The 15,729-nt window shown below is 47.3% G+C and overlaps 1 protein-coding gene and 1 pseudogene across 4 annotated transcripts in view; both read left to right on the forward strand.

The window, feature by feature from the left end:
* Nucleotides 1-15,729, forward strand: part of HOMER2 (homer scaffold protein 2) — a 96,752-nt gene that overhangs the window by 44,186 nt on the left and 36,837 nt on the right. For all 4 annotated transcript variants that reach the window (XM_057544192.1, XM_057544191.1, XM_057544193.1 and 1 more), the window contains exon 2: nucleotides 3,806-3,962. In XM_057544192.1, the coding sequence (XP_057400175.1) occupies nucleotides 3,806-3,962 (157 nt within the window). The remainder of the gene's footprint in view (nucleotides 1-3,805; nucleotides 3,963-15,729) is intronic.
* On the forward strand, nucleotides 14,135-15,401 carry LOC103011516 (adiponectin receptor protein 2-like; annotated as a pseudogene).

The following is a 15,729-nucleotide window of genomic DNA, read 5'->3' on the forward strand; positions in this document are numbered from 1 at the left end:
ACAAGAGAGGCCGCTATAGTGAGAGGCCCGCGCACCGCAATGAAGAGTGGCCCCCGCTCACCGCAACTGGAGAAAGCCCTCGCACAGAAACGAAGACCCAACACAGCCATAAATAAATAAATAAATAAATAGACTTTAAAAAAAAAAAAAAAAAAGAAAGGTATGACTCTGGCTTCTGAAACCCACCCAGGTAACCATAATTTACTAAAAATAAATTGCTTAAGTACGTGGTATTTTAAAAAAAAAAAAAAAAAAGCAAGTCATAGGTCCCACCCATGCTCACAGGGAGGGGATTACACAGGGTATCACAGGAGTCATATCAGAAGCTGCCTACTACAGACAGGTATTATTTTAGGAAGAGAGTATAATGGCTAAGGGACGGGGGTGGCCGTGTCACTTAGAACTGACTTCAAAGCTCAGATCTGCCACTTATTAACTGTGTAACCCAAGGCAGGTCCTTGGCCTCTCTGAGCCCTGTTTCCCAACCTGGATCCCCATAGGATCGTTGGGATCTTAAATGAGAGCTCATATGTGAAGCCGGGCAGATGGTAAATACTCAGTAAATATTAGTTGGCTTTAAACTAAATATCAGCTAAATATTAACTGGCTTTTCTTTCCATCCCCCTTTTTTTTCTTTTTCTTTAAATACCATTCGATTTTTGAATTTTAGAAGAATAAAATAGAACTCTCCAGTGGCCAAGGACTTGGTTATTCACGTGGAAATCCCAGTACTGTGGGTAGTTTTCTGGACTCAAAGCTGTGCCAAGCTGGCCTCCAGGTCCCCAGGCCTGAGGATCACAGGTCTTTGACCTCAGAAGGGCTGAGGCTCCTCCCATGGTGCCCACCCTCAGCGTGGGGTCTGTGGGTCTCCCTGCAGCTCCCTTCCTGGGTCACTGTGCTCTCTCCACGCCGGAGCAGCCCCTTCCCCTGCAGAGGCCTGACCACGGGACCAGGGCTGCAGCCACTGAGTGTATGGCCAGCTGAGCCCACCGTGTCTCCCAACGTCCTTGCATTTCTGGTTGGGGTCCTGCCATGGCGTCACTCCATCCCCAGAGCTGAGCGGACAGATTGGGAGATGGGGTCCTTCTTGTCTGCATGCTCACCTTGACCTGAATCATGCCAAGCAGATGACTTGTGGCTTTGGCTGATCCGTGGTCAGAAAGCTCTACCAGCTTCTCTTGTCTCCCTGTCCCTCCCCCACCGTCCCTCTCCACCTTGCTTTCCTCACTTCCTTGCTCCTGTAGGCCTCAGGCACACAGAGCACTTTCAGAAGGTCACTGCTTGACCACCACAGGCTGCTGTCTGTCCTGACCAGAGCACTTCTGCCTCTCCACGCCCCTCCCCTCAGCCTTTGCACCCAAAGATCCTGTTCTCTGTCTCTCTGTTGTCCCCTTCACGCTGTGGGAGGATGTCTTGGAGTCGTTTCTGTCATTCTGGAGGAGAGATGACAGCTGTAGGGGTGACTTCTTCCATTATTTCTAGATTATCTGATAATGTCTAATGTGAGTATCTCCCCAGCTTCCTAGAGGATAAAAATCACCTGTAGCTCTTGTTAAAAATAGAGCTACCCAGGCCCCATCCCTGGACAGCCAGGTTCCTGCAGGGATAGATTGGGGCCCAGGAATTTGTATTTTTACTAAATGCCCCAGCTAATTCCTATCAGAGGTTTAGGAAACACTGGTCTAAAGGTCCTAAAACCTAGACCCAATCCCTCTTCCCCGGTGTGGAGGACACAAGGGAAGAACCGAAAGTCTGGCCCCTTCCCCTGGGAGGGCTCCTGCATGACCATGGGTCCCTGCCCAGCTCGTAGTTCTCTGTAAAAGAGAGGCAGAGATTTTAGCATAATTCAATTCTTTTTTTTAAATTGAGGTATAATTGACATACTAACATTATTTTAGTTTCAAGTGGACTATGTAATGATTCACTATTTGTACACATTGCATAATTCGGTTCTTTTAAAAACCTCTTCTGTATTCCTGCCCTTTCAATTGCTCCCTCCTCTTAAATATGCAGAAGAATTCCATGTGAGCAAGTGTTTTCTTTTATGGTGTTGTACTTGGATGATTAGCAAAACATGGTGCCGGGGCTGCAGTAGCACAGCTGGGGGATGCAGATGTCAGGCTTCCCCACGTGGATTGATTAGGAGGGCTGGTATTCACAGGCACACACGTTCCCCCACGGGCTGGCCCCTCTCGACGACAGATGCAGGAAATTACAGTGAGAATATTCCTTTTGTTTCTACAGCTGTCACCCTGCGGCTGGAAGGGTGTTGATTTAGGACTGAGTGGGTGGGTGAACTTGGTCACTCTTGAGGGAAGACAAACGGCCTAGTGATCCACACCCCAGAGGCTCTTGCCCAGCTCCTGGGACCTAGAAGGGAAGCTTCAGGGGGCTAGGAATGCTGGGCTGCGTCCGTTCTGGAAAGCTGGATTCTAGAAACAACTGCATTGAGGTAACAGGAAGAGCATGCCCTTGGCTTTTATTGATTCAGAGAAATAGTCATGAAAAAGTTTCTGCATTTATCTACATCCACAATTGATGGTTAAAGCCAGTATTCATGGTGTTATTCAGTATTCCTTGCATGAGGCTCAAATACATAGTAATTTGCTTTTCTAGGAAAAAGTTTCTCTCTTAAGAAACAGCTTCCTTTCCAATAATGAGCCTTCTATAGCCAGGATGGGTTCAAAGACAGCTTTACCTAAAACCACTCCATCGAGAGACCGGAACACTTAAAATTCACTTTTCCTTTTGATTTTATTTTTTGTTTCCGCTTGGGTGTCCTTTTATGTCATCTCTTTGACATTGTGAGGATTAAAAAAATTAATTTTTCTGATTTTGATTTAATTTTATACCTCTAATAAGTGCTTATTAAATCTATAGTATTTTATGAATGATGGGATTATTTTTACATCCTGCTGGCTTCCCCCCCCCCCCACCCATTTTGTCTTATTTTGGACCACTTAAAAGGATTTTCGAGCCAGTTTGCCTGAAGACCCTTTCTTCAAAAATAATTATATTTAAAAAAAATTATATTTTGTAATTAGTCTATGATTTATTTTGTGTTACTCTGTGAAGTAGATACCTTAAAATATGAAATGCAGTGAAATCCATTACAGTTTTTATCCATCTGCCTTATTAATGCTTATTGGCAAGATCTAATTAATTCCTCACTCAACAGAAAGAAACAGATACTGTGCTAATTCGGTTAATAATCACATTAAGAATTTACAGGCATGTGAGTGAAAAAGCAACAACAGTACAGAGGCAAGAATAACAGAAGAGATAGAATTGATGAACATTACATAAAACCCAAAGATTTATAAGTTGGAAATGTAAAACTTTAAGGCTCGGTCAGTTATAAATGAATGCATCATTCATAAAATGCTGCAAATCTGAGAAGTATTTAGTAGAAATATAATATGAAGTCACAAATGGTTTGCAAAATCCTAAAACTGTTGCGTAATCCTCCCCGTTTCCCAGTGAATTTGTTGCAAAATCCTAAAAATGCCAACAGGATGTCAGAAAAAGAATAGGACACTTGACGGAGATGCAAAAACACCGCACCAGGAGTTGCCTTTTAAGCAAATTTCTCTTTAGGCCAATTGCCCCGCAGCCTCAGGGTGTTGGGTTTCAGTAACTACTCCGCTGGTGTCTCTTTTTTTTCTCCTCTCTTCCCTTTTCTTATTTTAATTGTTCTCATGCGTATGTATCTTTCTCCATAAATGATTAAAATCTTAGGTGGCTTAGAAATCATAAATTATACATAATGTTCCATCAACTCATTCGCCCATCTCTCCTCTTGCAGAGAACAGCCCATCTTCACCACCCGAGCCCACGTTTTCCAGATTGACCCCAGCACCAAGAAGAACTGGGTGCCTGCGAGCAAGCAGGCCGTCACAGTCTCCTACTTCTACGATGTCACAAGGAACAGCTATCGGATCATCAGTGTGGATGGAGCCAAGGTACCATCTCGCCGGCTCACTTGAAGTCACTTATTTTCATCAAAAGCAATACGATACATTTGAAAAGTGGAGGGAAAAGGGTGCACCCCAAAACCTGCCACTTTAACAGAGATTTTATTATTATCATGTCTTTATAATCACAGATCCCGCTTTTTTTCTTTTTTCATTTAAAATTATGGCCAATTAAAAAAAAATTTCCCTGTTAGCATGCTGTCTTCATAACTAGCATTTTAATGCTATTTTAATAATTCCACCAAGGACCTAATAATGTCCTTAATCTCTCCCCTTATGGTTAGATACTGAAGTGGCTTCCAATTTTTTACTATTATAGATAATGAGCATCTTCATGAAACAGATAACCTCGTTTGGTCATCATGCCTATTGCTTTCTTTTGGATATTTCCTTAGGATAGATTTATGGAAGTAATGTTATAGGTCAAGATATTAACACTTTACGGCTCTTGATGGTTAATACCAAATGGCTTTCCAAAGAGTTCTGTCTTCCAGCATGTATGAGAATGCCAGTTTATTGCACCCCTGACAGCGCTGGGTATTGTAACTAGTCTGGTTTTGGTGTTATTAGGCATGGGAGTTGAATTTTATTAAATGGTTTTGGAGTATTTCTTGAGATAATTTTTTTCCTGGTGTTTTCATTATTCTGCTGTCTTCCTCAATGTTTTTGCCACATTATGATGGGAGCAGAATAAAGAAGGATTATCAGTAGACGTATCACCAAGTTTACAAAAGAAAAAAAAAGTAGACTTGATGCTTTATAGTTTCTTTTCTGTCTTTAATCTGTGTTCATCCTGATGGACCCTTTTACATGGATAATCTGCTGTCACCTGAAATTCAGTGTATCTGAAGCTGAATTCCCCTATTTGCCCTCTAAACCACCTCTCCATTTTCATTTCCCAGTCACTTGTTGCTGGAAGGAAGGAAGGAAGGGAGGGAGGGAGGAAGGAAGGAAGGAAGGGAGGGAGGAAGGAAGGAAGGAAGGAAAGAAGGAAGGAAATGGAAAAGCACAGTCATTCCCTTTTTAGTTGGTCAAGTGAATCTGCCTTTGAAGTGTCTCACGTTTATACCTAATGCTTCGTTTCAAGGCCATAACTCTTGTCCTGGTACAGTCTTGCTCACACTGTTGCAGTAGCCTTCTGACTGGCCTCCTCTCGCCTGCAATCTGCCTCTAGGTCAGCGTTCCTGCGGAGTTGGGTCAGGGCTGGGTAGTAGAATGGGGCCTGGCTGTGGGCTTCTCCCTCCACGACCCCACAACCACAGAGCAGGAGGCACGGGAAGCCTCCACTGACCAGGGTTCTGATGAGCGTTCAGGAAGTGTAGAGGTGCCTGGCGCGTAGTAGGTAGGCACCTTGTGTTTGAGGATTGACTATCTGAAAGATGCCTTTATTATTTCTTTTCTTCTGGGAGACATGGTGATACGGCAGTTGTATTACCACTTTCCTTCTCTGTGCTTTTGAGCTGGAATCTTCTCAACTCTTGCCAGTATGTTCTGCTAGCAGTGGTGAATCAAGCTGACTTGCTTTCTTTTATCTGTAGATTCTGTCAGTTCATCTGCCATCCCCTGAGATGGGTTTGCACTTTTGCCAGTTGAGTTATCCCAGGATAGAGTGGGCTTAAATACAGATAAAGTGCATTTTATCTGTATTTAAATACAGATAAAATGCACTTTCTTAGAGAAAGCGCTTCAGTCCTATTAGCTGGGCTTTGAGTAATTTGTCAGTGTGTCAGCCACTGCGTTGTACGGGTCTGCAGCTCCTGAAGGCTGTGACAGTGGTGGGGTCCGAGCCAAACGAGCCAGCTCTGAGAAATCAGGTGGGTGGAGGAGGGTGGGCTATCCCCCGGCTGAAGGATAGAGCTAGTTCCGGCTCAGTGCGGGGGATACATCAAGTTATGGAGTCACTTAAAAAGTGGGAATTGGGAACCCAGGCTGTGGGGTGCCACTGGAATCCATCAATGGAGCCCGCGGCCCTCCGGCCATGCCTCCTAAGCGCCACACCACCTGGCATTCCAGGAGGCCACCCCGAGTTCCTGCCTTACTGGTGGGGCACAGGCACTGTGACGGGGCCTTGTTCTGCAAAAGGGAGTGTCCTGTGACAGAGCATAAGGCCCAGGGGAGTGGGTAGGGACCAGCCTTAGTTGTTTAGTGCCTGTGCCTGGCACTTGGGGCCGCGGGTGGGTGGCAAGTGTCCTGCCCTGAGAACTGGAGCACGGAATACCAGACAGTGGTCCCCAGGCCGCCTCAGCTCAGCTGGACCTTGCCTGGAGCTGCTCAGCAACAATGTGCAAAACCAACAGGCCAGGTCTAGGTCAGATCCTGTGCCTCCAAGCTGCTCCACAGGTCAGGTGAGACATGGAGAAGGATCCCCGGATGGTGATTTCCCCAGAGTGGTAGCAGCTCTTGACACTGCCCGGTCTTCTGCACCTTCCTTCTCCCCACCCATGGCTGAGTTCCTGATCCCCCCAGCCCCAGCTTCTGCCCTGCCCCAATAATCCAGATGGGTCTCCTTCCTCCGTAGGGGCTGGAGTAGGGCGCAGTATGCTGACCTGATGCCAGTGCCGTGCTGTTCCAGGGCTCTCGTCCGCTGCCCCTCTGCATCCCACCCCTGCCCCTGGCTCCTCATCCTTGTGTTCCACCACATTGGGACAACCCCACTTTGTTTTAGGCCTTTGATTCCAAATGTTATCTGAACTAAGATGACAGATGGTCAGATGCTTTTAGCCTTTGGGGTGGTGTCTTGGCCCATGGGCTACACCTCTGACCTTGGGCAGCTCTAGGGCCCCCGGTCCTGCCTCTCTCTCCTGGCCTGGCCATGTCACGTCTTCTGCTTGGTGCTTCTGGGCCAGCTGTCCCTCCCAAGGCGGGAGGCTGCTGCGGTCTGAAAGGGGAAGCCTGCTCTGCCCCTCCCAAATGAAGGAGTAGATGTGCTTCAGGAACAGGTTGCTGGTGTGGAAGGGACTTGGAGGTGGTTGTGAGCAAAGACCACAGTGGACTCAGCCGCTGAGTCAACTGTGGGCAGCCCACAGAGCATGGGCCCCCCGTGAAGGGAGGAGGTGCAACCAGCAGCTTTAGCAGCTGTCGTTCCACACCAGGCACAGCAAGCTCCTCTGCCCTGTCCGAACATTGGTTGTGCTCTACTTGGGGAAGGATGCAGGGAAGCCCTCTCCTTCCCCGGAGAGCCTTTGGTACTGCTCATCGTAGGAATAATCTGTGCGCAGACCTTTTCTTCCTTCTTCCAAGGAAAGTATTTCATGTGTCAGTCGCAGCTGCTGCTCAAGACATACGTGGGTGGGAGTACTGTGGTGCGTAGCTCCAGCATTGCCTGGGGGTTCTGTGGATCCATTTCTGTGCGTGGGGGGCTACCAGGAGACTGTGCTCTTTGAGGAACGGGCCTGGCTCATCTTTGGAGTCTCAGCACCAAGCTGGAGTGGGCCACGCCATAGACATGGGTGGGTGACGAGGTCAGGCCTGGCCACATCCTCTCCAGGCCTGCAGGAGGTGTGCCGTGTCCACAGCAGGGCAGTGGGCAAGAGTAGGATCACCGCCAAGAGGGAACCAGGACCAAAACCTCAGAGTGTCACCCAGGGTCAGCCCTGTGCATGGACAGATGGGAGCCACATGAGGACACATCCCGTCTCCCAGCTTCCCAGAGCGCTGATGTGAGCCATCACATCACCGACAGCCGCAACCAACAGCCGTGTGACTGATGCCGAGTTTTTGTGCGGAACGGCCAACTCCGTTATAAAGGGACTCCATTTCCAGAGCATTTGTTAATTGAGCCGTCGCAGCGCTTGATTTCATTGTGCTGTTGGCACTCTTTACAGACTGAGTGAATCATTGCCATCCTTATGAGAAATTGCCTGCACCTGTGGACGAGACCTGCCTGCAGCAGATGTTTCTCCCGGGTGCTCTGGATGGCTCCCCTGCCCTGGGTTCTCAGTTATTTATAGGATCACAGAAGCCTATATTGGAAGAGACCATAGAGGTCATCCATTCTACACATATTTAGCAGCACCCACTGTGTTCTGCGTAATCACAACGGTTTGGAGGATATAAGCCTCTGAAACGCTGACTTGTTTGGTGTTTTCTTCTGGGAATGTGAAATTGCTTTCAAGGACAGTCAGGGTCCCCTCCTCCACCCATCAGTATAGTTTCCTCTTTTTTTTTTTTTGTCATCATTTTGTTTCTGTTTTTTGTGTTTGTTTTTTGATGTGGACCTTTTTTTTTTTTAACATCTTTATTGGAGTATAATTGCTTTACAACAGTGTGTTAGTTTTTGCTGTATAACAAAGTGAATCAGCTATACATATACATATATCCCCATATCTGCTCCCTCTTGCGTCTCCCTCCCGTCCTCCCTATCCCACCCCTCTAGGTGGTCACAAAGCACTGAGCTGGTCTCCCCGTGCGTGCTATGCGGCTGCTTCCCACTAGCTATCTATTTTACATTTGTTTGGTGGTGTGTAAATGTCATGCCATTCTCTCACTTCATTGATGTGGACCATTTTTAAAGTCTTTATTGAATTTGTTACAATATCGCTTCTGTTTTATGTTTTGGTTTCTTGGCCATGAGGCATGTGGGATAAAACCCACACCCCCTGCATTGAAGGCAAAGTCCTAACCACTGGACCTCCAGCGAAGTCCTTAGTTTCCCCTTTTGGATAAATACAGAGCACCTTCTGTTAAGGGAGCAGACATATGGAAGATTCTCAGCACACAGTAGGATTTTCAATGAATATTGGTTTCTCTTCTTCCCTGACTGTGGTTTAAAAAAAAAAAAGAATAAAAGCATCTATTAATACCTTTTCTGGAAGCAGGCAACAAGTCTTTTAATTGCTGTAACTCATCCCCAGCCTCTTCTGCGTTCTGACTTCCATCTCCGTGGACTTGGGGACTTGCCCTGAATAGGAACCAGGGGGCCTGCCTCCAGCTTCCTCTGAAGCCGGAGCTGCACTAGGGACTGGAGGAGCTTAGCTTTTTGCTTCTTCCAGGTACCTCTTGATTGAATGTGCTCTGTGCATTGTCTGAGAAGTGGGTTCCAGTGATCTGCAGGAACTGAGTCTTTTACTGGGGAGTCTCTTTTTTTTTTTTCTCCATGAACGTTTCAGAGAGAATTCACAAAAAAGAGGAAGGGGGTGGGCATAGGGGTCGGGAGTCCATGTTAAAGGTTGTGCTTTAAAGCATCCCCTTCATCCTTCTGGGCTTCACTTTCTAAGGGTGCTCCCCTGCCACCCCTCCCCCGCCACTGGCCTTCCCCAGTCCGCAGGGAAGCACCAGCTCTGGTCCCACTGAGTCCGTCTGCTTCATCGAACACCCACACGTGCCCTTTCTCTCCACACCCAAGGCCTCATTCTTCCTTGTTCCCTCCTGACCTTCCCGGCTGCCTTCTGCATGCCTTCACTCCTCAGGCCCTGCCTTGGTGCTTCTAAAGTCATTTTCTACCCAGGCCTCTTCCCTTGAAACTGTCCCCTCTTGCCGGGTGACATCCTCCACTCCTGTGACCCCAGGGTCTGCTGAGCCTCCCCCAGCTTACCTGAGGCCAGAACCCACAGGTCCAGCCACTTCCTCTGCCCCCAACACAGTTTTCCGGTGTCGCCATGCACAGGGCACTGCCTTCCCTTTTCACAAGCTTCTGCTCACACCGGGGATTCATCTCCCTGACAGCTTTGTTATAGCTTTGCATGTGCTTTATTTTTAACTCTTTATCTGTGCCATTTAATGTCTGATAATAAAGCAAATACTCATGTACCCAACACCCAATTGAGGAAGTCTGTCCTTTACTAGTCCTTCAGAAGTCCCTTTCTGGACCTTTCCCTAATATAGGCACCTGCCGCCCGCCCTGCAAGAGGTTACCACTTTCTTGAAATTCGTATTAAACATTCTCTTGCCTTTCTTTATACTTTTGCCACCTGTGTATATATCTCTAAGCCAGAGGTTGGCAAACTTTTTCTCTAAAGGGCCTGATAGTAATTTTCTTATGAGCTGTACAATCTCTTTCACAGCTCTTCAACTTTTCTTTTGTATCAATAGCAAGGAAATGGCCAGAGGCCAATATGTACATGAATGGGTGAAGCTGTGTACCAATAAAACTTTATTTACAAAAACAGGCTGGATTTGGCCTGAGGGCTATAATTGTTGACCCTTGCCCTAAATATATTATTTAGTTATGCCTGTTTTTGATTTTTACAAAAATAGAATCATACCAGAGACCTATACTGTATGTCTTCTTTTGTGACTTTTTTTTTACTTAAGTTTTTGTCGTCATCTGTGCTGATACCTATAGCTTTGATTAATTTTCACTGCTAGGTAGTATTTCGTTGTATGAATATACCATAATTTATCCATTCTGCTGGTGGTGGACATTTATGTTTGCAAACACTGCTACTGTGAACATCCTTGTGCATTTCTCCTGGTGTACCTATGCAAAGGTTTCTCTCAGATATATACTTAGGAGTGGAATTGCTGGGTGGTAGGGAATGTGCATTTTAAACTTTATCAGAGAAAGCCACATTAGTTTTCAAAGTGATTTTGCCAATCTATGAGAGCACCCATTGCCCCACATCCTCACCCGCACCCTTGGTATCATCAGACATATTTTGAATTTGGTGAGTATATAGTAGTAATGGTAATGCAGTTTCCACATTCCTAGTGACATTGAGCTTGTAGCTTATGTCCGTCAAACTCAACCTACCTCATTCTCTCCATTCTCACAAGAGAGGGGTCCATTCACCTGCCCAGAACTAAGCCTCCCTCAGGTCCCATCTCCTCACCCCCAGCCCCAGAATATCCCTCCCATTCACACAGCTGCACTGGGCACTCAACTGTAGCAGACCCAGAGTAGACAAAACGTCATATGTGTCCACTTCCTTTCACTTCTTCATGCATGCTTGAGGAGGGTGAAAGTCAGAAATGAGTCAGAGCCTCAAAGAGAAACAGGCAATAACATGGATTCCAGGTGCAAGCACGGTTAGCCAGAAATGATTTGGGAACCCAAGAGGAACACGCACAGAAGGAATGTGTCCTTAGAAGCTTCAATCTGCCCAACTTCTCAGGAGGACTTGGTGTTGGTGGGCTGAGCCAAGGGTAGCACAGGACAGAGTTTCCATGTTAGTGGGAAATGAAAGAACAGGGTCCTGGGATTGACCACTTTCTTTTTTTTTTAATTAATTAATTTATTTATTTATTTATTTTTGGCTGTGTTGGGTCTTCGTTTCTGTGCGAGGGCTTTCTCTAGTTGTGGCAAGCGGGGGCCACTCGTCATCGCGGTGCACGGGCCTCTCACTATCGCGGCCTCTCTTGTTGCGGAGCACAGGCTCCAGACGCGTAGGCTCAGTAGTTGTGGCTCACGGGCCTAGTTGCTCCGCGGCATGTGGGATCTTCCCAGACCAGGGCTCGAACCCGTGTCCCCTGCATTGGCAGGCAGATTCTCAACCACTGCGCCACCAGGGAAGCCCCTGACCACTTTTTAATGGCTTGATTGCCCCAGCTGTCCGTCTTGCTGCTTTTAAGGTCAGTGCACTGGATTTCCTGGGAGAATGGCCAGCCAGTTGCCTCACTAATTGTAGAGATGGGTTTACTGTTATGACCTTGAGATTGTTCAGACCAGCTACCTCTGGTGAGTCATGGCAGTGTAAAGGATATTGTAGAAGTAAATGATGGCTTTCCTTCCCTTCTTCTCTCTCCTCCCCTTACTTCCTCCCTTCTGGATCTTGGAAGTTCCAGAAGTCCCAGAGCCTTTGGTGAATCATTAGGAGACAGCCAGGGCATTGCAAAGTCTGCAGAGAAGCAGCCTGAGGGATTGCAAGAGCAGCACGGTGAAGGGAGGAGGCTTTCCTTTTGCGCCCTCCTGGCTGACCTCCAGCTTGTGGGATCTTATAGGTTGTGTTTGGTAAATGCCTGGGCACCTTGATGCCAGTGACAGCATGAAAGGTAGCCGTGCTGAACTGGGATCAAAGCAATCCCCCAGTGGAGCAGACATGTCAGTAGGGAATGAAGAGGACAGAGGCACTCCCACTACAAAGTTTTGATGAAGACGTCCTGCAAGACTGGGAGTTTGTGTTCCAGGAGTGAGCAGACCTTTCGTCTACCCTCGGTCTGTGGTGGTGAGCACCTAGTGCATTTGTATGGGTAGGAGGGACATCCTGGGGGTGGAAGTGAGGAGGTGGGACCTAGGGGACTGAGGCTTAGTTCTGGGCAGGTGAATGGACCCTTCTCTTGTAAGACTGGAGAAAATGAAGTAAGGTGGGTTTGATGGACTAAATTATAGGCTGGGAGTTCTAATACACCTCTGTACCCTCCACTCCCTGCCAACACACACATGATACAGGAGGGGAGGAGAGAGATGGGCAGTTAGTGAGAGGTCTGGATTCACTGCTTAGAGTGAGCACTGCGGGATCTGAGCACTTGAGGAATATCTGCAGCTAATCTTAGGTACCCATTTGAAGTCATACTAATCAACTATATTGGCATGTTGAAGTTCAATTTTGCTTCTTGTTGTAAACAGCAACCTTGTGAGAGGTTACATGCTTCCCATAAACATTATAGAAAAATGTCACTTGAAACACATAGGAAATTGCATCTCCATAATTCAGCACTTCTGCTTTTGAGTAAGGTATATAGATGCAGCAGGCCAGTGTTCCTTCTGATGGCAACTAGAAAAAGCTGGATAAACACAATTTAAAGACAGCAGAGAACTGTAGAAACAATGAGGACTAGAGGGACTAAAATTCCAGAGAGGTGAGGACCACTCAGGGATGACAATCAGAAGGTCTTTTCTCTCTTGGGAGCATTTGTCAATCCTGGGTGCTGCCTGAAGACTGGGGCTTGCCCCATGTATAGGGATGCCGCTGGGACTAAGAGACTCTAAGGAAACATTTAGCAGTGCACAGGGCTAGAGTGGCACAGGTGGAGACTTGAGGGGCTTCAAACCCATGGCTAGTTTTCCCCACAGGACATTTGCTGAATTCCAAGTCTGTGCCAGCATCATGAGTTAATCTGGACATTTCTGAAAGGCAGAGTAAAATTTTCCTCAGATTTACAGTGCTTAGAAAGCAAAGACGTGCCAAGGGGTCTGAGAAGAGAACAGTAAAGACATGAAAACCCCAGAGTGATAGGGAATGGACACTGGGCGTCTGCATACCCTTTTCACCTGGGGCACTCACTGATTCTAGAAGTAGCTAGGTGCTGAAAAGCCAGGTTTGGCTCCTGGGAAAGATGACACCTAGGGAACAGAGAAACCAGCAGAGATTTTGGAACTTGAGTGACAAAATTGGAGACTTGAGTGGCCCCAAATACATGGCTAGTTTCTCCTTCAAGGTTTGCCAGATTTTGAAGATGCATGGTTTTGGAAGGCTACAGAATGAAGCTGAAAACCTGTGATGGACAGAAGTGAATCTCCTGCTCTCTTTCAGGGAAGAGCAGATAAAGACCTGCCAGGTTCTCAGTTGAAAGCTTTAGAGGGCCTGCCCTAAAAACAGGGGCGAACCAGAGGCAAACTGAGCATTATCAGAACTGAAACCGAGCCCTGACCCTTAGTCACTGAGTTAGGGATTACCGATCTACCCTACTTGCCTAGCAGAGGAGAGAGAAAACTCTATCTGTAGATGGTAGCATCATGTGAAGCCCTAACAGTTCTTTTATACCCATTTTCTACCATACAGTGAAAAAATCCCCACATGCCTAGAATCAAGAGGGCAAAAGTCAGATAATAGAAACAGATTCAAAGATAATCCAGACGTTTGAGGATTTAAAAATAACTATGAAAAAAAATAAATTAATAAAATAACTATGATTAATATATTCAAGGACATATAGGAAAAAATGAACAAAATAGTTGAAAGGAAGGAGGATATTCCCAGAAATTTATATTTTTTTAAAAAGAATCACAAGGACATTCTAGAACTAAAATAATACAAAGTCTGAAATTTAGAACTCAGTGGATAGGTTTAACAGCAGTTTGGATATATCAATAGCCAAGACGCGTGAACTAGAAGACAGATCGATAGAAAATACCCACATCGAAATGGAGAGACCCAAGAATCAGGGGATGAAAACTGATAAGAATATAAACCATGACGCTGGGTCGCGGTGGCGGCAGCCGGCAGCCCCTCCGCTCGTTTGGGGTCCCGGCAGCCGCGGTTCCGAGGAGCCCGAGACGCGTGGCAAGGCAGCGGCGAGCTCTGGGTCAACTTACTATCCTAAAAGTCCATCTTCCCAAGAAGAAGGAACAGAAAGACCTCTTTGTAAGAAAGGCGCAGGTATCCCATGAACAAGACAGCAGAAAACCGACTGGAGTACAGCAGGACTCCAGAGCCAGATACAATGCTCAGAAAAGGGCACCAACTTGATGGTACAAGGAGAGGTGACAATGACATCCACCAAGGAGATTTGGAGCCTCTTGAAGAGGCATCTGTCCTTTCTTCCTATCATAAAAAATGCTTGGAGGAACGTCGCTACGATGATGGAACATCTCAGGAGGAAGAGGGGTTTATAGGCATGTCCCCCCTCTTACAAGCCCACCACGCCATGGAGAGAATGGAAGAGTTTGTGTGTAAGGTCTGGGGAGGTCGGTGGCAAGTAATGCCTCACGATGTGCTACCCGACTGGCTCAGGGATAACAACTTCCTCTTGCATGGACACCGGTCCCCTATGCCTTCTTTCCGGGCCTGTTTTAAGAGCATTTTCAGAATACACACTGAGACAGGCAACATCCGGCCACATCTCTTAAGTTGTGTATTCTTCCTGTGCCTGGGGTTCTTCTATATGTTTCGTCCAAACATCTCCTTTGCGGCCCCCCTGCAAGAGAAGGTGGTCTTCGGATTATTCTTCTTGGGGGCCATTCTCTGCCTTTCTTTTTCGTGGCTGTTCCACACAGTCTGCTGCCACTCAGAAGGGTCTCCTGTCTCTTCTCTAAACTGGATTACTCTGGTATTGCTCTTCTGATGATGGGAAGCTTTGTGCCTTGGTTTTATTATTCTTTCTACTGTAACCCACAACCGTGCTTCATCTACTTGATTGTCATCTGTGTGCTGGGCATCGCAGCCATTATCGTCTCCCAGTGGGACATGTTCGCTACCCCGCAGTATCGGGGGGTGAGAGCAGGCGTGTTCTTGGGCCTTGGCCTGAGTGGCATCATTCCCACCTTGCATTATGTCGTCTCGGAGGGCTTCCTGAAGGCCGCCACCATAAGGCAGATCGGCTGGTTGATGCTGATGGCCAGCCAGCCTGTATATCACAGGAGCAGCCCTGTACGCTGCCCGCATCCCCAAGCACTTCTTTCCCGGCAAGTATGACATCTGGTTTCACTCCCATCAGCTCTTCCACATCTTCGTGGTGGCTGGCGCTTTCGTTCACTTCCACCGTGTCTCGAACCTCCAGGAGTTCCGCTTCATGATCGGCGGAGGCTGCAGTGAAGAAGATGCACTGTGATACCTGCCGGTGGCCGGGGACTGTGACCCTTAACCAGGGCCTGCGGTGCCTGCAGGCCTCCCTCAGTGGCCGGTGACACCAGGACCAGAGGAGCCCCAAACCCTGGCAGCCTCGTGGGCTTTGTGACACCCCAGGGCTCCAGGTGGTCCGCGACTGGGAAGAGAAAACAAAAATAAATCACACCTCAGAGGTGGAGAAGAGGAGAGATGGCCCAAACCCTGCCTTGTTCTTGGGTCTGCTGAGTGAGGGCACTGCGAGACCCTGGCAAACTGGCTTCTGATCCGTGTCCTACTTCTTTGTAGAGGCCGGGACAGTTTAGCTGGAGGCT

Source organism: Balaenoptera acutorostrata, chromosome 3 (genome assembly GCF_949987535.1).
Source record: "Balaenoptera acutorostrata chromosome 3, mBalAcu1.1, whole genome shotgun sequence".
Classification (NCBI taxonomy): domain Eukaryota; kingdom Metazoa; phylum Chordata; class Mammalia; order Artiodactyla; family Balaenopteridae; genus Balaenoptera; species Balaenoptera acutorostrata.